This window comes from Panthera leo, chromosome E2 (assembly GCF_018350215.1).
Source record: "Panthera leo isolate Ple1 chromosome E2, P.leo_Ple1_pat1.1, whole genome shotgun sequence".
Taxonomy (NCBI): domain Eukaryota; kingdom Metazoa; phylum Chordata; class Mammalia; order Carnivora; family Felidae; genus Panthera; species Panthera leo.
In genome coordinates this window covers 10,881,403-10,908,370 of record NC_056693.1, presented here as the reverse complement: position 1 = coordinate 10,908,370, position 26,968 = coordinate 10,881,403, and the positions used below count along the sequence as shown (strand labels likewise).

Here is a 26,968-nt window from a genome sequence, read left to right as displayed (position 1 = left end):
TGTGTTCGGATAGAGGTGACCCTGGCAATACTGGGTCTTTTTCCTTAGAGTCCTCCAGACAAGATCCAAGTCCCACCCCTCATTCTCCTCCTAGGAAGACCCCCGGGCCACGACCCACCAAAGAGGGCTGCGAGTGGAGGAGGAGTGTCAGTGACTGGCCATGGCCCGGTACAGGAAGTGCATGCTCCATCCCAGTGACGTCACGGGAAGTACCCTGGAGATCCCACGGGAAGTACTTGGCCCCATGATATCCCTGAAGTAGCCTCCAAGGAAGGCTCACTGAGACATCATAGGAAGTACCTGTCTCTTCTGTCATCACAGGAAGTGACCTCTGGGGAACTGCTTCCCGTGACATCATAAGGAGTGCCAGAAGCACCCCAGAAAGTACTTGACTCAGTGACATCCCAACAGAGACCTTCATTCCCATTACTCTTAAGTCCAACCACCGAAGATGCCACCGGAAGTTGTTCCAGCCCGTCGCAAGAGTCCTGCCCACAGGACTGGACCAATCCCAGAGCCGGCCTCATTCCCAGCAGGCACTGCACACCGCTCCCCCACCCCCTTCCCCCACCATAACAACCTGACAACAGAACAGTGAACAGTCCCACCTAGAAGGGGCAATTCCAAGAGGGGTAGAGCCGCTGAGAAGATCTGGGAACTCTGGGGTCCCTGCTCCAAATACCCCATTTCAGCTCAGATTCCTCGGCTACCTCTACTCCCATCCCTTCCTTCAGATCTGGAACCGAAAGCAGGAGAGGTGGGGTGTTGTTTTGGGGAGGCCCCTCATTCTAGGTGGCCCAGAGGCTCCCTCCCCTCCTCCCATATGGAAACAAAAACTTCTAAGGGGGGGGGGGGGGCGGAAATCCTTACCAAAACACCAAACCAAAACAAACCAAACCAAACAAACAAAAAAAACAAAACAAAAAAGAAGAAGTAGAAGAAAAGGAAAATAAAAAGAAAAAAAAAAAGGAGGGAAAGAAAGAGAAAATAACGCTTTGTTTTCTATTAAAATCAACAAAATGCAATATATACAGATATCACACAGACCTGGGCCCTGGGAGAGGAGGGTCAGGCCCAGTCAAGCATAGGGAGGGAAGGAGGGGTCAGTTCAGGGCTGGGGAGGGAGCTTCTGGGCCCCATCCCCAGCCAGCACTCAATCCTGCCTATGACTACCAGAAGGGGGGGTGCAGTCAGGCCTACCCCAGCCCCATCCCACGAGGAGCAGGACTACACCGAGCTGAGGTCAGGAGTTGGGGGTGTGGGGGAGGGGGAGGAGAAGGAAGAGGAGGAGAAGGGACAGGAAGGAGGGTGGGAGCAGACACCACAGGCCTCATCCCACTTTCTGGGGGTTTGAGGCCCTCACTCCCTGCTCGTAGGTGACCCGCTGGCTGATGAGGTATTGAGCGGCTTGCGTGGCCGCAGGGCTGCCCGTGATGGTGACCCGCCGGTTCCGCGTGCCTGGCAGGAACTCTCCCTTCTTGGAGATCTGGATGCGGGCGCCCGTCAGCTCCTGGTACTCCACCAACGTCTTGCCCCCTTTGCCCAGGATGGCCCCCACCAGGTTCTCAGGCACCGCAATCTCCACCAGCTCCTTGGCACTCTCGGCCGCCAACTTCTCGGCCGTCAGGAAGCCCCCGGCGGCCCCTGCCGCAGCTGCGGCGGCCACCAGCGGGCCGCCCCCGCCGCCCGCCCCGCCGCCCGCCCCGGCCCCGAGGTAGCCGTTGGCGGCTGCGGCCAAGGCGAAGGACCCCAGGGCTCCGGGGGGCGGGGGTGGAGGCGGGGCGGCCCCTCCGGCCGGCCCGGCCCCGGCCTCCCCCGCGTAGGACGCCAGGAGGTTGGCCGCGGCGGCGGCGGCGGGGTTGGCACCGGCGGCCACGGCGGCCAGGACCCCGGAGGCTGCGGCCGAGTTGAGGCCCAGGCCGAGGGAGTTGGTGTTGTAGCCGTAACTGGCCAGCGTGTTTAGCGCCGTGCTGATGGCCAGCAGGTCGGTGCCTGAGAAGGCCGGCAGGGCGGCCGGAAAGGCGCCCACGCCCGCCAGCCCCGCGGGGCCCAGCAGGCCGGAGGCGGCGGCGGCCGAGGCGGCGGCGGCGGCGGGCAGCACATCAGCGGGGCTGGCGTACGGTGAGCCGGTGGGGTTGGAGTTGGCCACGGGGCCAGCCACGTTGGCGTAGCTGATGTTGAGGCAGCTGCTGCTCTGGGGGTCTTCCTGTACCTTCTGCACGATGGCGCTCACGGCCTTGTGCACCTGCTCCGGTTCGCCGCTGACTGTCACCACGCGCTCCTGAAGGTTGATGCCCTCTGGCTTCTGGGACAGCTGCACCCAGGCACCCGACTGTTCCATCACGGCTTTCACTGTCGCGCCCCCCTTGCCGATGATCAGGCCCGCGGTGCTGTTGGGGACGATCAGCTTGGCCTGCGTGTGGAGGGAGAGGGAGGGTCTTTAGGATGGTGGGTGGAGACTGAACAGTAAATCAGTCTGGGGCTGGCCGTCTTAAGTCATTCTCGCCCCCCTGCTCTCAAGTGCCCCAAACCAGGCCCGGTGTGCCCCTTGAAATGCACCCCAGGGTCCTATGGGTTGTTAAAAAGTGAAATGCTTCCATATAGGTTGGTTAAAAAAACAAATAAGTAAAAAGGGCTAATACTCCAAGTCCCCTCAGTAGGCGCTCAGCCACCCTGTCCCATGCCTCTGGGGCCCCTGGGACCTCTCTTCCATCCCGCACCTTAAAGGCCTAATGGCTGACCCAGTGGGCCCCCTCCAGGACACTGTTCCCCACTTGCACTGGTGCCCCAGCCTTCTAGCTCATTGAACACTCTGACTCCCAGCCCCAGAAAAGGACTCGTTAAGTCTCATTTTACAGATGAGCCACTTGAGGCCTAAGAGACCAAGGGACTTGCCCCAAGGTAACCCAGATAGCGAAGGAGCTGAAATCCAGACTCACGGATTCCTGCTCCATGGTGTTTCCTGCCCTATGTCAAGGTCGCCTCCCTTAACCTCTTTTTGTTATCAGCCAAATTGTTGTCCCCACCATTCACATGATCCCCAGTGCCTCGGAATAGGGCTGTATTTGGAGAGCGGGTCTTTTATTTTTGATTTTTTTTAATGTTTATTTTTGAGAGAGAGAGAGAGAGGGCAGGGTGGGGGTGGGGTTAGAGAGAGAAGGAGACACAGAATCTGAAGCAGGTTCAAGGCTCTGAGCCGTCAGCACACAGCCCTGACGCAGGGCTGGAACTCACGAACTGTGAGATCATGACCTGAGCCGAATTCCGACCTCAACCTACTGAGCCACCCAGGTGCCCCTGGAGACAGAGTCTTTCAGGAAGCAACTAAGGTTAAGTGAGGCTACCGGGGTGGGTCCTGATTCAATAGGACTGGCGTCCTTAGAAGAAGAGGGGATTAGGACACAGGCACGCACAGCACAGAGGGAAGACCGCATGAGAACACAGAGAGAGAGGACGACCGCCGGCAGGCCAAGGAGAGAAGCCTCCGAAGAAACCAACACTGCCCCAGATCGCAGGCTTCCAGTCTCAGCAACTGGGAGCGAATGAATTTCTTCTGTTGCTTAAGCCACCCGGTGGCGCTTTGTCAGGGCAGCCCTAGCAGTCTAATACGGTTGTTCTAGGTGTAGAATGAAGATAACAAGACCTTACACCGGCGAAGGCAGGGAGAAAATCGATCGCTTAAATAACAGTGGTCCCCTACTGGGGTGCAGAGCAGCCGGTCCTTTGCCGCTGCAAATCCGATCAGTCTGAATTCCAGCGGGGAGATTTCAATGCCCAAATTCTCCTTTCACATATCCGAGAGCATTTCCACACCTAAATTCCTCTTTCTCAGTCTTCCCCGTGTCCTGTCAGACCTGTGGGTTCCACCCCCTGACGCTGTCACCCCTGTGTCTCCTCTCTGCCCCTGAGCCAGCCCCTGGGGGGTGTTTGGGACATTTGTGGGAGCGGTTTTGGTTGTCATGGTGACTGGAAGCAGATACAGGCATTCAGTGGGCAGGGCCTTGGGTATTTGCACCCCAGAATGTGAGAGTCAGTTCTTCACAAGGATGAACCGTCCAGGTCCCCGTGGCTTTTATTTTTATTAAAAAAATTTTTTTAATGTTTATTTATTTTTGTGTGTGTGAGAGAGAGAGACAGAGCATGAGGAGGGAAGGGGCGCAGAGAGCCCAGGACAGAGAATCCGAAGCAGGCTCCAGGCTCTGAGCCATCAGCACAGAGCCCGATGCGGGGCCCAAACTCACAAACTGTGAGATCATGACCTGAGCCGAAGTCGGATGCTTACTTGACTGAGCCACCCAGGTGACCCCTATATGGATTTTAAATGCCTCCCTGGACATTCATCTCGGTAAAAAGTCTGTTTATAAATCTCAGAGCCCAAACCTGAGCCCCATGATCCATGTAAGTACCTAATTTTGTTTCCCCCCAATGGTTTTAAGATCGACTGAAATTGCCAGGAATGCAACCAATCAGTAAATGAAGGGAAGATAGTACCTTGTTTTGTTTTGAATTTCACCAAGAGTCGTGCGTCATTTAAAAATAAAACGTGACAACAGTAGTAACACCACATATATTATTTATGTGTCCGATGCTACACCCTGGATCCCTGTGTTTGTCCCTGTCTCTTTCGCTCAGGCTGGGTGAGGTGTGGGCAGGTGACTATTTCGTTACTTCTACTGGGGTCCTGGCTGAACACTTACATGTTAAAATCCATCTCATTTTATAACAAATAGCCTTCCTTTCATTTCTTATGTAAAAAAGTCTTATGGGATAAAGAAAACGTACATCCGTACAATGGAGTATTCTTTGGCAGTCAACTTAAATGGACCAAGTACCGACCCAGGCTACAACGTGGATGAACCTAGAAAACACGCTGTGTGAAACGAAGCCAGACACAAAAGACCACCTATTGTACGATTCCATTTATATGGATGTTCAGAGCTGGGAAATCTATAGACACAGGAAGTAGATTAGCGGTGGCTTAGGCCTGGAGTGGGGGTGGTGGTGCTGCTGAGCTGTGGGGATTGAGGAGTGATAGCTAAGGGGATCAAGGTTGCTTTTTGAGGAAATGAAATGTTCTAGAATTGATTGTGGGCATGGATGCACAATTCTGCATATACTAAAAACTTCAAACTGCACACTCTACATGGGTGAATTGTACGGGTGCGAATGAGTATCTCAATACGACTGTTAAAGATATGACAGATTTAGATATGTAATATATCGACATCATATGCATTTTCTCATGTGCCGCAATGAGCGTGTGTATGTGTGTGTGTATAATTTCAGAGTTAAGTGGGGTGGGAAAAATATTTGCAGGAGAAAGAGGGCGTGGGCTTTGACAAAACTGAGAACGACTGCTCTCCTTGCTCTGCTCTGTGTGAGCCGACTTCAACTCTTCCCTCGCTCCCTCTCGCTGACCCCTGCGCAGGCTACTAGACTCCCTGCTGTTCCTCCAACTTGCAAGCTTGGTCCAGACTCGGGGCCTTTGCACCTGCTGTTCCCTTACTAAGGATGTTCCTTCCCAGAAAAGAAGACTCCCCTCTCTCATCATTCAGGTTTTTGCACAAATGCACCTCCTTGGAGGGACCTTACCACCCCAATTATCAAGGCTTGTTTATTTTGCTTATTTTCTGTCCCTATACAAACACCTCCAGACTTGTATCCAACTGCTAACCTCACATCGCTAGTATCATGTAGAATGGACACCTCAGACTTAGAAGTCCGAAGTGAAACTCTTCATCTTCTCAAATGTGTTTCTGCCATGGTCTTCCTCATGTCAGTATGTGGAAACTGCACTCTTTCACTTCACAGGCTCAAGACTTAGGAGTCTTCTCTTTCTCTCCCACTCAACACCCAATCAGCAACCCTGTTGCCACTACCTTCAAAATACATAGTAGATGAGGTGTCTGGCAGGCTCAGTCTGTAGACAGTGAGTCTTGATCTCAGGGTTACAATTTTGAGCCGCTCATTGGGTGTGGAGATTACTTTAAAAAATCTTTATATATATATATATATATAATATATAATATGTACATATTATATACATATTATATATATTATATATATAATATGTATATATTATAGATATTATATATATTATATATACTATAGTGTATATAGTATATATATACACACCATATATATTTATATATAAATATATAGCATATATTTATATATACTATATATAATTATATATAAATATATAGTCTTATATATATTAGACTATATTTATAAGTATATAGTCTATGTAATATATAGACTAAAATATATAGTCTAATATATGTTAGGCTATTCTAGATTAAAAGAGAGTAATGAGGCATAACAACCCAATGCAATGCATGAATATTCTTGGATAGAAAAATACTTTATAGGGGTGCCTGGGTGGCTCAGTCGGTTAAGCGTCCAACTTCAGCTCAGGTCATGATCTCTCGGTTCAAGGGTTCAAGCTCCGCATTGGGCCCTGTGCTGACAGCTCAGAGCCTGGAGCCTGCTTCGGATTCTGTGTCTCCCTCTCTCTGCCCCTCCCCTGCTGGCGCTATCTCTCTCTCTCTCAAAAACAAACCTTAAAAAAAATTTTTTTTAAAGAAAAATACTTTATAGATATAAAAGATATTTGGGGACAATGTGAATATGAGCTTTTTATTAACTTAAACTATGGAATTGGTGTTAGCTTTTGTAGGTGTGATAATAGTAACATAACAATATAGGACACGCCCTTAGTCTTGGGAGACGCATGCTGAAGAATGTAGGGGTGAAGAGTCATGACGTTTATACTTATTCTCAAGTGGATCAGCAAAAATAAAGAAACAACCCAACAAACACACAAATAAAACCAACCAGTGTGTGTGTGTGTGTGTGTGTGTGTGTGTGTGAAGAGGTAAAGCAGATGTTAACAATTGGTGAATGTAAGTGCAGTGTGTAGAGAGTTCAGTGTTACTTTTAAACATTTTCAAAATAAAAAGGAGAAAAAAATGCCCCAGTGCTCTTTCCTCCTCTTTTCTGCTTTATTTTTCTTCATAGCACTTTTCACTCTCTGCCATTTACTTATTTTATTCATTTTCTGGTTTTTGGTGTCCCCAAGAAAGAATGTAAGATCCACAAGGGTGGAGATTTTTGTCTGGATTGTTGACTACTGGGTTCTTGGGGCCTCGGGGAATGCCTGGTACGCATACAGCAAAAAGTGTGTGGATGGATGGATGGATGGATGGATGGAAGAAGGAACAATAATGTGTCCACAGGACCAAGCAGGAATGGAACTGGATGGAGGAGGCCAGGTGTATCTCACCTGGTGGTGGTGGTGGTGGTGGTGGTGTGTGTGTGTGTGTGTAGGCAGGGAGGGAGAAAACTCAGCCTGATATGAGTTTTCTAGATTAATTGGAAATTCTGATTTGTAGAATGGGAAGCACCCTAGTTTTTATATATTGGTGATCTCGGGTTCAACATCCTGGCTCTACCACTAATGCTGGGCAAGGGACATACCCTCTTTGAGACTCCGTTTTCTCGTCTGTAAAATGGGGCTATTCATTCCTCCTCCACAGAATTTGTGTGAGGCCTGAGATCATTCATGGGATGATGAGCTTCAGTAAGGAACTACTGCCCCTTAGTTATGTTTCTGCTTGGCTCTTATGGGCATATCATCATCCGTTTCAAACCAGCAGCATTTTCTGAGCACCTGCTATGTGCTAAGTTAGGTGCCATGTGAAGCATCCAGTTAATATGTGCTCATAGTAGGTACTCAGGAAATGGTTGTTACCCCCATGGGCAGACCTGGATTTACATCTCACATCTGTGGCACAGTCACTTTAAAAATGGCCTAACGGTTCTTCAAAAAGTTAAACATATCATCTGACCCAATTCCATTCACATGTATATACCCCAAAGAACGGAAAACTATGCCCACACATGTTCCTAGCAGCATTATTCATAATAGCTGAAAAGTAGAAACAACCCAAAGGACTATCAACTGATAGACAAACAAAATGTGGTCTCTCCATCGAGTGAAGTATTATTTGGCCATAAAAAACAAGGAAGTTTTGGTCTATGTTACAATACGGATTAATCTTTTTTTTTTAATTTTTTTTAATGTTTATTTATTTTTGAGACAGAGAGAGACAGAGCATGAACAGGGGAGGGTCAGAGAGAGAGGGAGACACAGAATCGGAAGCAGGCTCCCGGCTCCAGGCTCCGAGCTGTCAGCACAGAGCCCGACGCGGGGCTTGAACTCACAGACCGTGAGATCATGACCTGAGCCGAAGTCGGACGCTTAACCAACTGAGCCACCCAGGCGCCCCTACAATACGGATTAATCTTGAAAACATGAGGCTATGGGAAAGAAGCCAGACACCAAAGGCCACATATTATATCATTCAATTTATATAAAACATCCAGAATAGGCAAATCCATAGACACCAAAAGTAGGTTAGTGGTTGGGAGGGACAGGGAGTGGGGCTAGGGAATGGCTGTGACTGCCAAGGGGTATGAGTCTTCTTTTTGGAGTGGTGAAGACGTTTTGGAATTACATTAGGTGATCGACGCACAGCTTTGTGAGTATACTGAACAACCAATAAATTGTATACGTTAAGATGGTGAACTTTACAGCATGCGAATTATATCTCAACACAGCCGTTATTAAAAAATATATATATATCATCAGAAAAATGTCAGACAAGTCAAGCAGATAGAACAGAATGCACAAAACCAGACCTAAGAGTAAAGAGGTATTTAGTATGATACAGCACTTCAGAGGGCAAAAGGATGACGTAATTGTTCACCAAAACATGGTAAGAGCAAATGCCTTCACCTCTCTGTGCCTCAGTTTCCTTATCTCCAGCACCGACACAACCACTACTACTCCGTATGACTATTGGGAACATTCAGTGATGGGAATGCCTGCCACATGGGAAACCCTCAGAAAATGGTAGCTGTCTTCATGATAGGGTCAGGTGGTAGAACCACAGCATCTTAGAGAGATCGCAAGGTGCAGTTTCATGGACAGAGTTTTAGAATAATGTATGTCTAGAATCTTGAAATCACAGAGCCATAGAACTGTAGGAGTTTTAGGGCCAGAAAGACCTGAGAGACCATCTGTCTCCATGATTTGCAAGTCTGTGGAAATTTTCAAATAGTAATAATGATAATGATGATGATGATGATGATAATAATAATAGCAGAAGCTAACAGTGCTTCCATAGGCCAGACACTGCTGTAAACACTTCTGTAGAGTAATTTACTTAATTTCTATAACCATCCTACAAGCATAGGTTAGGTACTATTATCACATTTTATGGATTGGAAAACAGAGGCAAGAGAGGCTAAATAACTTGCTCAAGGTCACACAGATAGTAAGTAATAGAGCCAGGATCTGATCCCAGTCCAGAATCTGTATTCAGAGTCCCAAGTCTTCACCCCAGAAATTCTGATTCAGTGGCTCTGGGCTGGGACCCAGGAATCTGCATTCTATGCTACCTAGAGGATAAGATATCAGCCAGGGCTGAGAACCACTGGTGTAGTCCAGAGGTGGCAAACTGATGGTCCTCGGGCCATAGGCAGCCCACAGCCACATAGTTGTTTTGTTTTGTTTTTAAGTAGGCTCCATGCCCAGTGTAGAGCCCAGTGTGGGGCTTGAACTCAACGACCCTGAGATCGAGAATTGAGCTGAGATCAAGAGTCAGATGCTTAACCGACCGAGCCACCCACGTGCCCCATACATAGTGTTTTTAAGACTGAGCCAACCTTTAAAAATCAGTCGATTTCAAATATTTCTGGCTTCTTTTGAAAAATGTGGAAGATGTGGCCACACTTTGTCTACATTCCCAAAAGGCAAGAATTAAGTGGAGCTGAGTAGCAGCTGCCCCGTTTAGGGCATTATATCTCTCTGATGAGGCCAGAGTCCTCAATTCTTTATGTTCCCTTGCTGAATCTTGGAGGCATTTCAATTTATAATCCCTGATTTGGCCCAGCTTCCACACTGTAAAGAAAGGAAACTGAGGCTTACAGAAGGGAAAGGGACCCAGAGTAACACAGCAAGTCCAATGTAGAAAGAGAGGAGACCCATCTCCCGACCTAAAAATCCCCTAATAACGGCAGCTAACATTTTTTGAGAACTTTCTATGTATTAGGCATACATGCTATGTGCTTTTTTAAAAACCAGGGAGCACTAATCACTGCCCTTCAGTAGGTACCCTAGTGAATCTCATTTTGCAGATGAGAAAATTTGGGGCATGGAGAAATCAAGTCACTTGTTCAAGGTCGCACAGGTAAGAAGTACATTATCAGAGTAAGATTCAACTCAACATCTGACTCCAGAGCCTGAGCCTTCAGTCTCAACTCTTTCATTCTTTGAAGCCCCCAGTAATAAGTAAGGGGAGGAAAAATCCTGGTTCTATAACCTTTCGATTCCACTACCTCTGAATTCCTGTGGATTAGGAGGTGGGGTGGAAGGATCAGGCGCAGATGGTGCTGACCCCATTTCTCTGCAACACGTGCAAACTCTTCGTGAACTTGGAGCCCTTTGAGGCCGCCACCAAGGCAGAGGGAAGAGGCAATATCCTTGCGACCCTGTAAACTGTGTGTAAACTGTGGCCTGCCCGTGGGAAGGGAATCGGGAGAGACCGGGCAGAGACGCTTCAGCACCAAGGACAGCAGCCGCGCTCCAAACCCCCAAGCCCGAAGTCTTTTTTGGGAACGATCCGCTAGGCAGCATTCTTCCAGGGTTTTCCGCCCACCGTTTTCCCAGGAGCTTGGGGGAACTCAGGTCCGTGGTTTCTCCCATCTCAGGGCAACAAGAATTCCCAAGAATTCCAGATTCCTTTACCGAGGGTCTGTCTCTTGTCTTTGCTTCTAGGCAGACGTTAAGGAACCCTCACAAGTGGCCTGTCTTCCTGCCAGGGACTCTCTCCCCTTTGCCTCGTCTGCGCAAGTATATGGGAGCGGGGAAAGGGAGAGAAAAGCAGGAGTGCGCGCAGTTCCCTTCCCCTCCGCCTCCTACCCATTCGGGGCCACGCTTCCAGGGCCCCTGCCGCAAGCCCACCTGCCCGGTGAGCGCCGTGGTCATGGCAACCAGAGAGGCTGGGAGAGTGATTGGTCCCCTCGCTGCCACGCCCCTACGCCACCGCTTCCCAGTAACTGAGGCAACCAAGAGGACCGGCCCTCCTCCTTTCATCCCTCCTAGAGAGCGCTGTGTAGGAGAGGGACGTGCCTTCTCTCTCGCTAGCGAAATACCACTTCTCCAAAATGGTGGCTACTCTCATACAATAATTCATGGAGAGAGGGAGTATGAAGTCATTTCTAAACTCTTCTGGATGAGGATGGGCTGTCACTGAAGCCACTTCCGGTGAGAACAGGAAGTGGGAGGCAGGTTGCTCTGGGAGACAATGGGATGAGGTGGAAGGAAAGAGAGGGTCTAGAGAATCCCAGGAAGGAGGGATAAGTTGGAGGGGGGGGGCTGTCTGGGCCAAATTCTCCCAAACTTTCACTCTCTCTCTGAATCAAGCCCACTCCAAGAGTTTTGGAGTCCCTAGGCTGATTCCCTAATAATAGGACTAACTAACTACTACCATGTATTTGATTGACAAACCTCTTATCGGCGTTACCCCATTAAACTTCCACAGTAACCCAGTGGTATGGGAGAAGTGTCTTCTCCGAACCTCACCGGTTTTACAGAAACCCAGCCTTTGCCCCTGCTGACCTGCTTGGCTCTGTCGGGGTTCATCGTGGTTTGGGGTTGAAGGATGTTGACCACCTCAGGCTTGGTCATTGCTTGTGGGATTTCTCGGACCTTCTCAGCAATAAAGCTGTGCACAGCATTCAAGGCCTCTGCTGTGCCCTGTACCAGGCATACTCGCTCTGTGGTTCCTGTTGAGCAAGGGAGAGAGAGGGCACACTCATCAGACAGGAATAGGAAAATTCCTGGGAGACAGGTCCCACTTAATGGAAAGAGAAAACCTAGGTCCAGAAAGTGAACCTGACTGGGCCCAGATCACATGGTAAGTAAGCCTGGGGAAGCTGGCATCCAGGGTTCTCAGGCCATGATGAGTAGCTGGAAAAGTGAGTGGAATGCCTGTTTCATAATCTGTACTTCGTGTCCCTCCCCCAAAACAACCCCAGGGGGATGGAAGGATGATGCTTAAGTGCTTTGCGATGCCCACAGCAGCCCAGGGCAGGGGAGACAGGGCTCAGCTGCCTCTTCCCAGTCCTTGCCGGCTCCCGGTTGCTCTGGCAACCATTCACTCCCTCCCTCCAACCAACCCCCCCCCCCAGAAGCGGAGAGAGCTCAGGCCTGCAATGGTTGCCACAGTAACTGGAACCCCCTTATCGGTCTGGCTGGCCGGGTCCTCAGCCCACCCCCAGGGGGACGAGGGACGAAGCCCCGTTGCCGTGGCAACCCCTGAAAGCCTGCAGCGAAGGCCTCTGGGCTTTTGGAGAGGATGGGGAAGGGCTGGGGGATGGGGGAGGCAGAAGAGAGGCCTGAGTGCCTGCTTGGACCCACCAGATGGAGGGCTGAAGGGTGGGGGAGGGCAAGGGTGTGGACAGGGGAGAGAGGAGGCAACTTGTGGAAGGGCAGGAACTCAGGGATGGAGAAAGGAGGGTGGGGTGGATGCCTTTGCTGGAGATCGCCTAGATATTGGCTGTGGTTCTAATCTAGGCATGCTTATTGTGTGTGCGTGTGTGTGCGTGTGTGTGCGTGCGTGCGTGCGTGTGTGTGTGTGTGTGTGTATCAGAGGTGGGGAGACAGCTAGGAGAAGAGAAGCCAACTCTGGGTGGTGCTGGGATATATGTGTGTGGGACAGAGACTCTGGGTGATACTCTAACCAGTGTGAATATATCTCTTAGGCTGTTTGAGTGAGTGGTGTGTGTGTGTGTGTGTGTGTGTGTGTGCGCGCACACACATACATGCATGTGTATACTTGGGCAGGACTGGCTAAATTATCTTTATCTGTGTATGTGTGTAAGAGAAAGAGTGGGAGAGACCGCGTGATATAGTGAATCCAGTAAAGATATGTGCACTGTTATGCAGGGGAAAGACTTGGATGTCACTGTGAAGTTCAAGGGTATGTATACTATTGGTGAGAACCGGGCTGGTAGAACATGAGAGCTTGAGACACAGAAACAAAGAATCTCATGAAGCAGCATTGAGGCTGTGTGACGAGTGTGTATCACTTTGAGACTGGATGTCAGTGGGAGTGTTGGCAAGAAAGAGACAACCTCTAGGTGTTCAACTATGACTGGTCCGTGTGACAATTGTATGAGTGCCCGGGGGAGCCAGGCATGTTTCGTGTGTGGAACCGGTATCTGTCTCTCTCCCCGGGGTGGGACTCTGCCGGCAGGACCATTAGCTCCCTGGGTTTGTAGAAGGTCTTGAGTGTGTGCCGGGCTTCGTGTGCCCGGGCGTCTGGGACATCTGGGGGTGAGTGTCTGGCGTCCTGTGGGCGTTCTAGTGCAGCACGATGGTGTTTCCACTCTGACCCCTCCCTTGCCATGTCTCAGCCTGGCATCTGGCAGTCTCTCCATGCATCTGGGTATCACTGTCTTGGGTCACTTGTGTACTTGACATCCCCCATATCCTTTGGGCCGCCGTTACTCACTCTTATTCCCCCCAACCCCAGAACAATGGATTGGTCTGAGCCAAGGGTGAGTCAGCGTGCAGGCTGCCTCCGTCTGGGTGTAAATAGGAAAGGGTGTGGGTCAGGGTGGGAACTGGGGGGAGGGGGGCGGGGTGGCCCTAGGGACAGCCTGGCTAGAGTGGCTCCTCTCTCCATTTCTGCGTGGCTCCCTTCCAGCTCAGGAGTCTGTGACTTCCCACTCTTTGTCGTTCTTAACTGGGGTCCACAAGGGCTTTGTGGGGGAAGGGGTTCGGTTAACCCCTGAAAGAGCGACCAGTAATGACAGCTGGTGCTTCCAAAATACCAAGTACTAGGCACCGATCTGAGCACTCGGTATATATTCGTGCACTTAAAGGATGAGGTAGGCAGCACGATGATTCTTGATTTACTGCTAAGGACACTGAGGCACAGAGAAGGTTTGGGATTTGTCCAAGTTCACTCAGCCAGTAGTGAAAGTTCAGGGTTTTGAATGCAGGCGTCTGGCTTCAGAGCCTGGGCTTTTAACCACTGAGACACCCTGTGCTAAATATGGAGTGTGTGGAGAGTGTGTGTGTGTGTGTGTGTGTGTGTGTGTGTGTGTGTGTTGGGGGAAAGGCACAAAATGGTTACATTTTTGCTTTTGTATTTTTCATAGTAAAAAAGAATGTGTATGGATTTACTAAGTACTCACTTAAGATTTTGCACTTTAAGGCAACTATTTTATAAATCAATAATTTTTTTTTAAAGTGTGTGTGTCTGTGCTTTTTTTTTTTTTTCTGGGGACAGAGTTTTGGGCAAATGCTCAAAATCAGAAGGAGTTTAGAATCACTCTAGGGTGCCTGAGTGGATGTACAGAAGTCTGTGTGGCTTTGGGCGGGCACCTGCTTTCTGGGTCTCAGTTTCTCCACATATGATCTGGAAGGATGGAATCTGGGGCTTGGAGTTTCCTGTACCAAGGAGGGGACACCCTTTGTGTTCTGCCCCTCCCCTGGGGTTAAAGGTCAGGTGGGTTTTTGTTTCACGTAGTAAACACAAGTGCAGTGTGTGTGTGTGTGTGTGTGTGTCCATCTGTCTGTGTGATTGTGTGTGAACCCATAAGGCCTAGAGGGCCCTTTGGATGTTACCATTGTCATTTGTCATCTGTTCTGGATGCTTCAGTCACAACGAACCAACTACCCCTCCGGTCTTTGAACATGCCAGTTCATCTTCCTGGAGTGCTCTTCCCTGCTTTTATCTAGCTCACTCTTACTTATTGTCCTGGGCCCCTCCTCCAGGAAGCCCTCCCTGACCTTTCTAGGCTGGGTCAGGTGCCCTGGCCGGGCTGCCACCACCCTCTGGCCTTCCCCGTCTTAGCCCTGACCATGCTGGGTCAGTGAAGGTGTCCCGCCTGTCTTCCCCCCTGGGCTGTGAGATCTGTGAGGGAAAGGGCGGGACATCTCAGTCACGGCTGTGTCCTCATCGCTGTCGATACAGTAGGTGTCCAGCACATGTGGGGTGAATAAATTAATGAAAGGGGGTTAGCCAGGAGCAGAGGGAAATAAGCTGATGGTCTCAAGCAGTAGCATTCTCATTTCTCGTGTTCCTGTGGTTCGTGGGAAGTCCTGGGGGCAGGACTAGGATTAGAGGGCTGTGTCCTGTACCTCTGAGTCAAGAGCCGGCACGTGCCAGACGATCTAGAAGTTCCATGTCAGGAATGGGGTGTGTGTGTGTGTGTGTGTGCGCGCGCTGGCCGCATGTCCTGGGGCTGGGGGGAGTTGCTGGCTCACGCTGCCTGTGTGAATGGTATTTGGCCCAAGAGAGCCAACGACCGTCCCATCCTCTGGGGATCTCAGCTGCCTGGCCTGTGGGCTGTGTCACTGAGATGGGAGGAGATGATGTGTCTCATGTCACACAATGTGATCCAGGAGTAAGGAACCAAGTGTCCTCGGATAAATGCCCCAGGTACAGGTTCTTATCCGTATCTTGTGGGCCTAGGGGGGTGCGGGGGAAACTGGGCCAGGGTGGAAGAGGAAAGCGGCGGGTGTGTGTGTGTGTGCGTGTGTGTGTGTGTGTGTGCCTGGTTCCCTGGACTGTTCTCTAAACCTCTTGCCAAAGCTGCTTAGTGAGATGGGAGGCAGGGCGGGTGGAGGAGGGAGGAGGGGGAGAGAGAGAGAGAGAGAGAGAGAGAGAGAATATGAATGTGCCCTGACCCTGGGCTACAGCTCTGGTGTTTGACCTAAAAAATCCAAGGGGATTAAGGATGAACTAGAGCCAGCTCTGGACCAAAGATGCAATTCTGGGGGCCTTCCCTGGATTCCTGGATGTCGAAGCCCAGGCATTGGTCTTGGGAGGGAGAGAAGTGGGGGGTGACATACGCAGAAGGATTAGAGGGAGTGGAGGGGCCTTGAAAATGTTATGGTTGTGGGAGAGAGAGAGCTGGAGGACAGGCAGAAAAGACGCTGGGTTTGGAGAAAGGAAAGGAAATCCATGAAGGGGGCTGAGACTGAGAAGGAAACCTAAAAGGAGAGACGGGTGAGCAGAGGCAGGGAGAAATGAGGGGCAATCCGGCAGAGTGACCCCGTTGAGGGGTGCTATCGAAGAAATACTGGTTGAGTGCACGACTGGCCGGAGAGAGTTAAGGAGCAAGAGAAAGAAAAACGTGAGACCACGAGAGGTGGAAGGAAAGGAAAAGTTGGGGAGAGGGGTGGGAAGGGAGGAAGAGGGGGAAAGAGGAGGGAGGGAGAGAAGAGGAAAAGCAGAGACGGACCGACCGATGGGAACGAGAGGTGAGGGGGTCCCAACAGAATCAGAGAGATAGAAGCAAAAAGAAGAGCCGGAGGAGGTGGACAGAGGGCGGGTGGGGATGGAGACTCAGGGAACAAGAGATTGGGAAAGTCAGAAGCAGAATGAGAAGGACATAGGAAGAATGACACAGAGAAAACCAGAGCGGCCCGGACTGGGCAAGATGGGGTAACAGGGAAATCCACAGGGGGAGAGTGGGGGCAAAGAAGCGGCGGGGCTGTGCAACACGGATGGCTGCCCCCCCCCCCCACGCCCCAAGGGCCACCCTGACACCTGCCTCCCTGCCCACCCCCCTCCAGCAACTCCAACTGACCCAAAGGGGCAGGTGTGTGGGAAGGGGCACATCTGCGAGCACACCATGCAAATGAGCTCATGAATATGCAGCAGGCCCATTGTCTTGCCCTGCCCCCACCCCCATCTGCTCAGGCCTGGCCCCTGGGGCTGAGAGCAGCTCTGTCCCCTTAGGAGGGGGAGGCCCCCCATCACTCTTACTGCCCCAAGGGCAGCTCTTGCCGCTTATCCAGGACCCAGGTGGGAGGACAGGAGGCCTAGGGCAGAGTCCTGGGCCAGGGCTCACCCGGATAGAAGTCTTTGGACTTAGAGAGCTTGATGGTAGCTCCTGTCTCCTTCTGCAGCTGTACGATGGTCTGCCCGCCCTTGCCAATGATGGAGCCTGCTGCGTAGCTGGGGATCAGCACCTTCAGGAAGTATTCGCCTTCCTCTGCAGGGGCACACGGAGGGGGGGGGGAGTGAGGGAGTCAGGGGAAGGGGTCTTCATCTTCGGTATGGTTGTGGGCACAGGAAACCACCGGCATCCCAGGAACACACAGGGGCCATGATCATGAGAATAGCAGTGGGGAAAATAACACAAATAATGATGTTCACTCATTCACTCACTCACTCACTCACTCATTCATTCATTCCACAAATAGTTCCCGAGCACCTGTTACCGCCCGCTTGGCACTGTCTTAGCGAAACAGCCCTGAGGGAAGCAGACAAACTCCCTGATTTCGCAAGCCAATGAGGCAAATAAGACCGAAAGAGTTTGGGCGATTCAGCCAAGAGCTCACACAGCTACATTCTTCTAGAAGGGTGGCGGGGGGGGGGGGGGAGACAGACAGTATGCCAAGGAAACAAAAAGGGGCAGGAAAAGGAGATAGGGGTTGTAGGGAGAGCTGCAGGGTCAGATCCGGTAGCCGGGAAAGCCCTCCCCAAGAACGTGGCATTCTCTGTTTAACAGACCCTTCTACAGAACCCAGGACATGCTAACCTCTGTTCCAACTACTGTACGCATATCAGTTCTTTGAATTTCCACACTGGTGCCATGAAAGACGTACTTTTTGAAAGCCCATTTTACAGACAAGGAAACAAAGGTAACATGATGGCCCCAGATCACATAGCTAGTAGGTGGCAGTGCTGAGATTTGAACCCAACCTGGCGACCGTTGTGATACGCTGCCTCCAGGCTGTGGAGATGGGAAGGGAACCATGTGGCTCTCTGGGGGAGCAAGTGCAAAGGCCCTGGGGTGGGATCGTGCCTGAGTTGTCCGAGGGAAAGTGAGGCAGCCGGTGTCGGTGGGGCTGAGGAAGAGAGTGGGAGAGCGGAGGGAGGGGAGGGCCGGGAGGGGTGGTGGTAGTGGTGGGCTGTAGAACTTTGTGGACCGCGGTGAGGTCTTTGGTTTTTACTCCCAGTGAGATGGGAAGCATGGGAAGGCTCTGAGCAGAGGAGGGATGGGGTCTGACTTAAGTTTCAAGAAGATCCCTCTGATGCTCATGAGGCAGGAGTAATGGCGATCTGACTGGTGGAACCACTGAGGGGTGTGGGGAGGAGGGCTGGACTCCAGAGATGTTCTCAACGCTCAATAGGGACCCGGCACTGTGCTTCGCAAGCTTGACCTCAACCATTCCCTACAACTCCCAACGAGGTGGGCGTAATGAGCTCCATTTTTACGTAGGAGGAAACTGAGGCGCAGAGACAGTGAAGGCACCAGCCCAAGGTCAGCTGCTCAAGGGCACCAAGACAGCCACTGGCTTGAGGGTCCAACGCAATCCTGCTTCCTTCTTGGCCCCCACTTGCTTAGCACCTTCCGATCCTGCTAGCTAAGACCAACACACTCAAGGACAGTCTCCAAGACCTACAGGTGGTGACAGTGGCCACTGTGGGACTGTGGCCATTCTTTTTTATGGACCAGTCTTCTCGGTCATGTGTAAAGCACTTTGTGAATGCACTCAAGGCACATGCCTAACCTCTCCTACCTTCTAACCAAACTGTTGCCCCTAAGTTCTCATAGGGTGGGAATTCTGGAGACTTCTCAGTAGAAGATCCTCTGTGATTTGGCCCTGCATTTCTTTCCAGCATCACGTCCTCATCTTCCACTATGTGCATCAGGCCATCAGACATAACTTTGCTCCTCAAACGTTCCCTTCGCCCCCCCACCCACCTCAGGGCCTTTGCACATTCGCTTTGCTTGGAACTCCCCTTCCACAGCGAATTCCTCTTGTCCTTCAGGCCCTCACTCAAATATTGCTTCTTCTTGGAAGCTTTCCTGGAACCCAGAGGAGGAGTGGATCCCTCCTCCCTGTCTTATGCCTTCAGAGCAATGTATCACAGAAGGCCCATTGTGGGTCATGTCACTGGAGCTCACCCTCGTGTCCCAGGGACTCGTGTGGTGCCTGGCACATAGTAGGCATGCAATAAACCCGGGGGAAAGGAAGGGAGGGGCCAGGCCATTCTGCTTCCAAAGCTTAAGGTCTTAAACCATCCTCCAGTGGTTTTTTAATTTTTTTCTTTTAACCAAAGGAAACCTATTTTCAATGTCTCACATGAAACTCCAACACACAGAGCAGAAGAGAGAAACTGTTCTGGTAAAAGTGGGGGCAGGGTGGGGGGCTGGGAGCCCTGCCGACCTCTGCTTGATCCCTTAAGACGGAAGGTTCTGAACTCCCCGGTGCGTTAAGATGGGGGTATAGGGGCTGGATGTGGCTTTGCAGGCATGGCGAGAGGGTCCAGAATGAAGGGGTTGCCCTGAGCCCAAGGCAATCCTCTTAAACTTGCCTCATCAGACCATTAAACCTATTAGGTAATTAGTCCCCCAGAGTGGATCATCCTGACCACCACCCCCCCTCCTGAATTCGCTTTCTTCTCTGGGCTCACAGAGGTGGCCCCTTGCCTGACGCCGCCCCTAAACCTGCCACAGGGATGGGGGGCCAGCTCTCCACCTCCGGGAGGCTCAGAAAGATGGGGAGGGCGTTCTCACAAGGGTTCCAACCTCTTTTTCCTTCTTTGACTTCATTGCCACTCTTCTCTCCAGCCAGGGGCCTCGTCCTGAACTTCCCTCTTTTTTTTTTTTTTTTTTTTAACGTTCATTTATTATTGAGAGACAGAGAGACAGAGAGAGACAGAGCGCGAGCAGGGGAGGGGCAGAGAGAGAGGAGGAGACACAGAAGCCGAAGCAGGCTCTAGGCTCTGAGCCGTCAGCACAGAGCCCGATGCGGGGCTCGAACTCACAAACCGCGAGATCACGACCTGAGCCCGAAGTCGGACGCTTACCCGACTGAGCCACCCAGGCGCCCCCCCACCTCCGCAAACTCCCCTCTTAAAGATGGAAGGTATTCATCTGTTCTGAAGAAAACTGATTACCCACACACACACCCCGTTTTCTGTTCCCTCTGTCTCACACTTTCCCAGGAATCTCCCTTTGAAGCCGCAGAAACAGCCCTCGACAGAGTGTGAATTTTGCCACTGACAGGCCGCGTGGCCTTGGGCAAGCCGCCTCACCTCTCCGGGCCTCAGTTTTCTCACTGATAGAATGGGGACATGAGAGCACTACCTCCTAGGGCTACGGCAACTCGTTAAATGATAAATCATAAAGCACTTGGGATGGTCTCGGGCACGTAGAGCCCTTGAGAAACGTTAGCTCTCATTACCTCCATCCCGATCGCTAGCGATGCTGATGTCAGGAACACAAGTAGAGTTCTCACAGCGTCTGGCCCAAACGGGGAGACGAGCCCCTAAGGTCTGAGGTTTTTGTTGGGCAACCGGAGGAAGGGGAGACCCCACTTCCTTCATCACGTGCCCCGTAGGGGCTGCCCCAGGCCTTTCTCTCCTTCTTGGAGGAGGAAGGAGCTCTCATTGATGGAAGCGAGCCGCCACCCCCCCCATCGCCACCCCCCCCCACCCCGCCCCTTCTCCCGCCCAGCATCTCTGACTCCCTCCCTCCCTCGACTGCCTTCTCTCCTTCTCCTCCCCTCCCTTCCTCCAACAAATCCTTCCTGGGCACCCACTCTGTGCCAGGCCTCGTTTTAGGTGCTGGTGACACAGCACGGAACAAGACCCACGGTCCATTTCCCTCAAGTCCGCTCCCTTTGAACATTTAAACGCATCTATTTCAAGAGGACATTTGAACATCGCTGCTCATAATCAGGGTTTGAAGGCGGGTTACGTCCCACCCACCCCCACGAAGCATATCATAGACACATACAAGGGTAAAAGGAAAAAAAAAAAGTTGGTCCGTGGACCGCCTGAAACCATCTTATGGGTGCTCTGGGCGGGGGGGTGGGGGGTGGGTGCCCGTATCAGACCGACCTCAGGCCCGTCTCCTGTGGAGAGTGACCATTGGGACCTCCCGCCTGCAGAACTCAGGGCAGGAGTCCCCGGTGTGGCCAACAGACCGCTCTGCTCCTCTTCGGAATCTTCTGCACATCCCTCTCATTCGGGGGCACCCCTCCCTCCCATGTGATCCCCGCCTCCCCCAGGAAAGAGCCAGGCCGCGATTTCCCGGCCTGCCTTGCAGCCACGGGCCCTCCGCTGAACCCAGAGCCCCCAGACTTCACACGCTCCCACCCAGTCCGAACAACCAAGGCTCTCCCTGTGGAAAAGTTCTTCCTTCTACCGAAGTAGAGTCTGAACCCCCAAACTCTGCACCCACCTACCTCCACCCCCCCTCTTGGCGCTCCCCTTGGGACTCAGGAAGCTCCCTTTACCCACGATGGGGACCGAAGCAGTCGAGATGCCAACTTCCCCTCTCCCGATCGTTTCCTCCCACTACAATGTCAAGCATTCGCCCCTTGGGAAGGGGCTGTCTTCCTCCTTCTAGTCTCCCCCTAACTTTGGTGCCCACCGTCCTCAGACATGCTTCTGGAGTCTTCCAAAAGGCAAAGAATACCCCTCTCCCCTTCAATAATGTTTAGCTGCCCAAGAGACTGGGGGTGCCGTGGCAAGGGTGGCCCTTTTATTGTCAGAGAGTTGACCCTGAGAGGTGGCTTTACGTGGAGGGTGGGGGGAGGTCATTAAAAAATAATAAAATAAAGGGGGGGTCATTAATGACAAAGGCAGACCCGAAGGGGTGTATGTCGTAGAGGTGTTTTCAGACACAGCACGTCTGGGGAGGACCGGCCGCCGGGGTGTCGGCGCTCGGGGTACCTGCTCTGGGTGGGGGGGTTGGGGACGGGAGGGTGGGTGTGTCCCACGGAGCTCCGAGGTGGCTGGGGTGTGAGGTTGGTATTGTCGTGGGAGTGTGGGGGGGGTGTTGTTGGTGAAAGGCAAGCCATGGCGGGGTGCGGGGGGGCAGTGGCGCCCCCCCAGGAGGGCTGGGACGTCAGGTGTATGAAGAAGTCTCTCTGTGGACGTCGGGGGTGCCCGTGCGTGGGAGAAATGCAGTCCAACCGGGGCGTGGCGCGTGCTTCCAAGGGACGAGAGGCCGAAGGGGCGATGCGGGCTCTGGGTGAGAGAAGGGTGGCTGGGTGCGATGTCGTGGAGGCTGCGGCGGCCCGACCCTAATAGCAATAGGGTAGGCCTCCCATCTGCCAGGCCTCCCATCTGCCAGGCCTTTTGCCGAGTGCTTCACAGAGACAATCTCACTGAACCCACTCCGACAGCCCCGGGAGGGGCGCAGGGGCAGATCTCCGCGGCCCCCATTTTCCAGATGCGGAGACTGAGACCCAGAGGCGTGGAATAACTTGCTTGAGGGTCCCACACCAAGCACGTGGCAGTGAGGCGACGAACCCTCCCCTGGGGGAAGGTCTCGCTCTTGACCCTTGGTGACATTGTCTTGATGTTACACAGTGAGGGATGCTGGGAGCAAGACGCCGCTGCCTTAAGCTAGTCTGGGGTGTGCGCGCGCGCCCGCATGTGGGGGAGAGTGGCTGTTTCTGTACGTATGGGGGTGACAGAGATGGGAATACAGTCAGCAGTCTGCTATTCTAGTGGCACTTTAAGGGTCCCATCTGGGGGCGCCTGGGTGGCTCAGTCGGTTAAGCGGCCGACTTCGGCTCAGGTCGTGATCTTGCGGTTAGCGGGTTCGAGCCCCACCTCGGGCTCTGTGCTGACAGCTCAGGGCCTGGAGCCTGCTTCGGAGTCTGTCTCTCTCTCTGCCCCTACCCCACTCCTGCTCCGTTTCTCTCTCTCTCTCTCTCTCAAAAAATAAATAAAATAAACATTAAAAAAATAAAAAGTAAATAAAGAGTCCCATCTGTACCTGGGCGGGCGGGCGGGGGGGGGGGGAGTGGGAGGCAGGTGACACTCTTTGTTATTGTCCCACCAGACTGCAGTCACTTGTGTCTCTGATGGGTTCCCCCTGGAGTTCCCATTCAACCTCTTCACCCAAGTCCTCCTGTGCTTGGACAGCCTGTCCCCCTCCCAGTGGCCTCTGTCAGTCACACCGCACAGACACCAATGGTAACAGCCGCTACCTCTCCTACGAGCCCCCAAGAATGGGCCGGCTGGCGCTGCGGGCAGGAGCTCAATCTGCCCCCCCACCCCCCGTCTGCCACGACTTGCTGTGACACCCCAGAAAACTCCCTCACCCCTCTGAGCCTCGGCTTCCTCGCCTGAAAACGGGGTTCACTATCGTGTCTAGCCACAGAACGGAGCCCGTCTCCCGGGCTCAAACCCCAACTCTGCCTCTTGTTAGCTGACTGACCTCGGGCACATTACTTAACCTCTCTGTGCCTCGGTTTGTCATCTGTAAGAAGGGTAACATAACAGAATTATAAGGATTAATGATCGGGTCCGTGCCAAGCATTTTCCATAATACTTCCTGGCGCACTGCAGACCATAGATGTTAGCCATTATTATAATGCATTATTAATTATTACATCACAGAGTGTTGGGAGAATTACATGAAATGCTGCCTCTGAAGCAGCAAGCAATGATAATGTTAGTCATTATTACTATTATCGGGGCGGTTATTGGGATCTCCCCACTTGCCAGATGGTGACCCTGAGGCTCAGAAGGGACGCGAGGGTGACCCGGCATCCCCCCCCCCCCCCCCCCCCCCCCCCCCGCGTCGGGACAGTATTATTGCAAGAAGCCCTCAACGTTGAGATGGAAGTCCCGGATCCTCGCCCAACGCTGCCCCCTGAGCGTCAAGGGAGGACTGTCCCTCTGCAACTCCGGGCCTCAGTTTCCCCGCGGGTCCACGGGAGGGGAGGTGGCAGAGTCTGGAGGAGAGGGTCCCTAAGGGCTCCTCCCAGTCTCCCCGCTGCGGAGGGGGGCCGGGCGCACGGTGGTTAAGCACGCGGGCTTTGGAGCCAGGCAGGCCAGCGCCGGATAGATCCCAGCGCCGGATAGATCCCAGCGCCACCAACTCCTGAGCTGTGTGACTTGGGCAAGTGGCTTCGTTTCGCCGAGAGCCTGTTTTCCTCTTGTGAGAAAGCAGCTCCGGTCGCCTCCCCCAGAGGGCTGTATTGGGAAATTAACCCATGGCCCGGCCGTCCTTGGCACAGCATCACCACCGTTAGGCAGCTCTGGAGGACCTCAGTCCCTTCCAAAGAAGGACGAGACCCCTTTCCTCAAGCAGGGGCAGGGCTGGGCTGCCGGGTCGGGCTCTCCCCGGGACTGGGAATGGCCCGCGGCAGGAAGGAGGGAAGGAAGTTGGCTGGGACACATTCATGTGTGTGCTGGGGGGTGGGGGAGCAGGAAGAAGGACAGGAAATTCCCTCTCACCCCTCCCCCAACTTCCCTTTCCTTCGATTTCTGCCGGACACCCCCCCCCCGCCCCCACAGGCAGCCAGGGGGTCCCCGATTCCTGTCCCACCGCGACGGGAGTGGGAGGGGGGCTGGAGTGGGAGGAAAGAGAACGGAGGGGAGGAGGCGGGAGGCCCCCACCCCACCCACCGGGTGGAGGGGGGTGGGGAGCGCAGTCTGCCCCAGGCCATCCCTCTCCCGTCCGGAGGAAAAGGCCAGAGGAAGCAGATTTTGGCCAAGGTGACCGCGGGGAGGGGCTTGGCTGCTCTGGGGTCTCCCTCCATCCAGGGAGCTAATAGGCTGGCCTCTGGGGTCTCCGAGACTCCCCACCTCCTTCCTGAGTCCCTGGCCACAGAGTTGCACCCCTAGAGTTACCAGCTTGTCCTTTATTCTCTGGTACACCTACCTCCTCGGGTCACACACACAGTGAGGGGCCCTCCCGTCTGTCTTCCACGCACACACCTTCTGTGTTGTCAAACACTCAGACATCACACACACACACACACACACACACACAATCCCTTGTCTCTCTCTCACACACAGATCACTCTCACATTCCTGGTGTTACACACTCAACCATTTCACACAAACACCCGCCCTTTGTGACAGCTACACACACACACACACACACGCACGCACACGCACACATACCCCTTCCCTTTCCATAGCCCTTGGGTGTCATCTATACACGTTCCCTGTTCCCTGTCACACAGGCACCCATCCTTCCCTCCCCTTGTTACACACCCTCGTGCAGTTCACCCACGGAGCCCCAACCTCTCCCGTCATACGCCCACCTTCCCTTGTCGCACACGCCCCCTCTGATGTCACCGTTGCACACCTCCATGTGTCACACCCAGCCACAGCCTCTTTGGAGTCACGCCCACACCCTTTTCTTGTCACATACCCTCACCAGCTTCTCCTGGTCCCACCCCACCCCAGACACGCCTGTGTCACACACACGGAACTGCCTTCCTGGATCCACACGGCCTCCCTCTCGTGGCTCACACCCAAAGCTGGCCCATTCAGCTTCCCCCACACGCCCCCTCACACCCTCTCACTCATGTGTCACAAGGCCACAGCCCCCTCCAGGGTGACAGGCACACACTTTCCCTGGCCACACTTACCCCTCTGAGAGCCTCAGACACAGAGCCCAGCCCCTCATCTCACCCTGCCTCTTACACACAAACACACACACACACCTGTCCCAGCCACACGTTCTCCCACCTGGGTTTACACACCCACCCATTCCCCCATTTCACCCAACACACCCACCCAGCTTGTCCCCACGCACGATCCCGCCCATGGCCCACTCATGCCTCCCTCTGGGACAACCCTTGCTCAGGACATCCCCAGGGAGGGAGGCTGGGAAGCTCCGGGTCCACAGGCCTCCTCTACTCCTTCCCCTCCCCCCTGCCAGGACACGCCAGCCCGGGAACACCCCTGCCCCGAAAGGGTCACATCACACACCCCTCAAGGACACAGAGACACCCGCCCGGAGAGACCCACGCCCCCCATCCTTTGCGCCCCCCAAGGACACTTACCACCCCCTCCCCCCCCCCCACCCCTTTTCATCGCAGACAAAGCTCTCAGCCCGGGGCAGCGGCGAGAGGGGGAGGGGGTCCGGCCCCCTCCCCAACGCCCCTCTCAGCTCCCGGGGCTAGGGAGGGGCGCCCTTCCCCTCCCCAGAGCCCTTGCACCTGCCACGGAGGGGGGAGGAGGATGGAGAAAGACGAGGCCCCCTGCCCGCTCCCCCACACCGAGCCGCAACCCTTTCTCACCTCCCGTGTTGCTGCGCTTGGTGCAGACCACCTCGGGGGGCGTTTCGAGGGGCCTCTTGCGGGAATCCGGGGCCTCGGGCTCCATGGGGGGGGCCTGGGGCGGCGGCTGCTGCTGCTGCGGCGGCTGCGGCGGCGGCGGCGGCGGCTGCTGTGGCGGCGGCGACGGCTGCTGGGGAGGCTGGGGTTGCGGCGGCGGCGGCGGCGGGGGCGGCGGCGGCTGCGGGGCCGCGGAGGCCGTGAAGAGGCCGTGCACCGCGCCGGCGGCCATCATCCTCATGGTCGGGGGGGGGGGGGGCGGGGGACGGGGGTGGGGGAGGGGGAGGGAAGGGGATGTGGGAGGGGGAGGGGGCGGCGGCGGAGGGATGGGGGAGGGGGAACCCCGGAGAGGGAAGAAGGGAGGGAGCTGGTTCTGGGGGGCTGACAGAGCCTGGAGAGCGGGTGTGAGCCGGACGGGAGGGCAAGGGGGAGTCCCCGACAGGGCCCAGAGAGAACTGAGGGGTGGGGTCTCTCTCAAGATCACCGAGGCCAGGGACCGGCCGCGCCACTGGGGGGTCGGGACCCCCCTCTTTGCTCCCCCGGCCGGAGGGCCGAGCCCCCCAGACCCTACTCGGGGCGGGGGGGCCGGAGGAGCGGGACCGGAGGTAGGAGGCGGAGGCGGCCGCTAGTGGGGACCCGGGGGGCGGCGGGTGCGGGCGGCAGCGGCGGCAGGGCTGGCGGTGGCTGCTGGCCCGAGCATCTTCTTCCCGGAGGCTCCCACAGCGGCCTGGCCCCTCCCACCCGCTCAAAGCCACGCCCATGCCGGTCAGGGCCGCGCCCTTCGGCGCCCCCATTGGTCTGTCCTTGAAGCCTGGGCCACGCCCCCTG

The 26,968-nt window shown here is 54.0% G+C and overlaps 1 protein-coding gene and 1 long non-coding RNA gene across 4 annotated transcripts; one reads left to right on the top strand and one right to left on the bottom strand.

The window, feature by feature from the left end:
- Window positions 1-963: 963 nt before the first annotated feature.
- NOVA2 (NOVA alternative splicing regulator 2) lies at window positions 964-26,201 on the bottom strand. Its single transcript, XM_042919454.1, has 4 exons — window positions 26,105-26,201; window positions 16,939-17,082; window positions 11,687-11,853; window positions 964-2,413 (listed from the first exon to the last, which is right to left on the bottom strand). The coding sequence occupies exons 1-4, from the start codon at window positions 26,187-26,189 to the stop codon at window positions 1,331-1,333; spliced, it is 1,479 nt and encodes a 492-aa protein (XP_042775388.1). The 5' UTR covers window positions 26,190-26,201; the 3' UTR covers window positions 964-1,330.
- On the top strand, window positions 10,590-18,693 carry LOC122208415. Of its 3 annotated transcripts, XR_006197226.1 has the most exons (5): window positions 10,590-10,918; window positions 11,171-11,332; window positions 16,997-17,068; window positions 17,602-17,734; window positions 18,316-18,693. It is a non-coding gene; the product is annotated as an uncharacterized LOC122208415 (long non-coding RNA). The 3 variants fall into 3 exon arrangements; XR_006197227.1 differs by lacking the exons at window positions 10,590-10,918; window positions 11,171-11,332 and adding an exon at window positions 16,783-16,892; XR_006197225.1 differs by lacking the exons at window positions 10,590-10,918; window positions 11,171-11,332 and having other exon boundaries at window positions 16,900-17,068.
- Window positions 26,202-26,968: the final 767 nt, after the last annotated feature.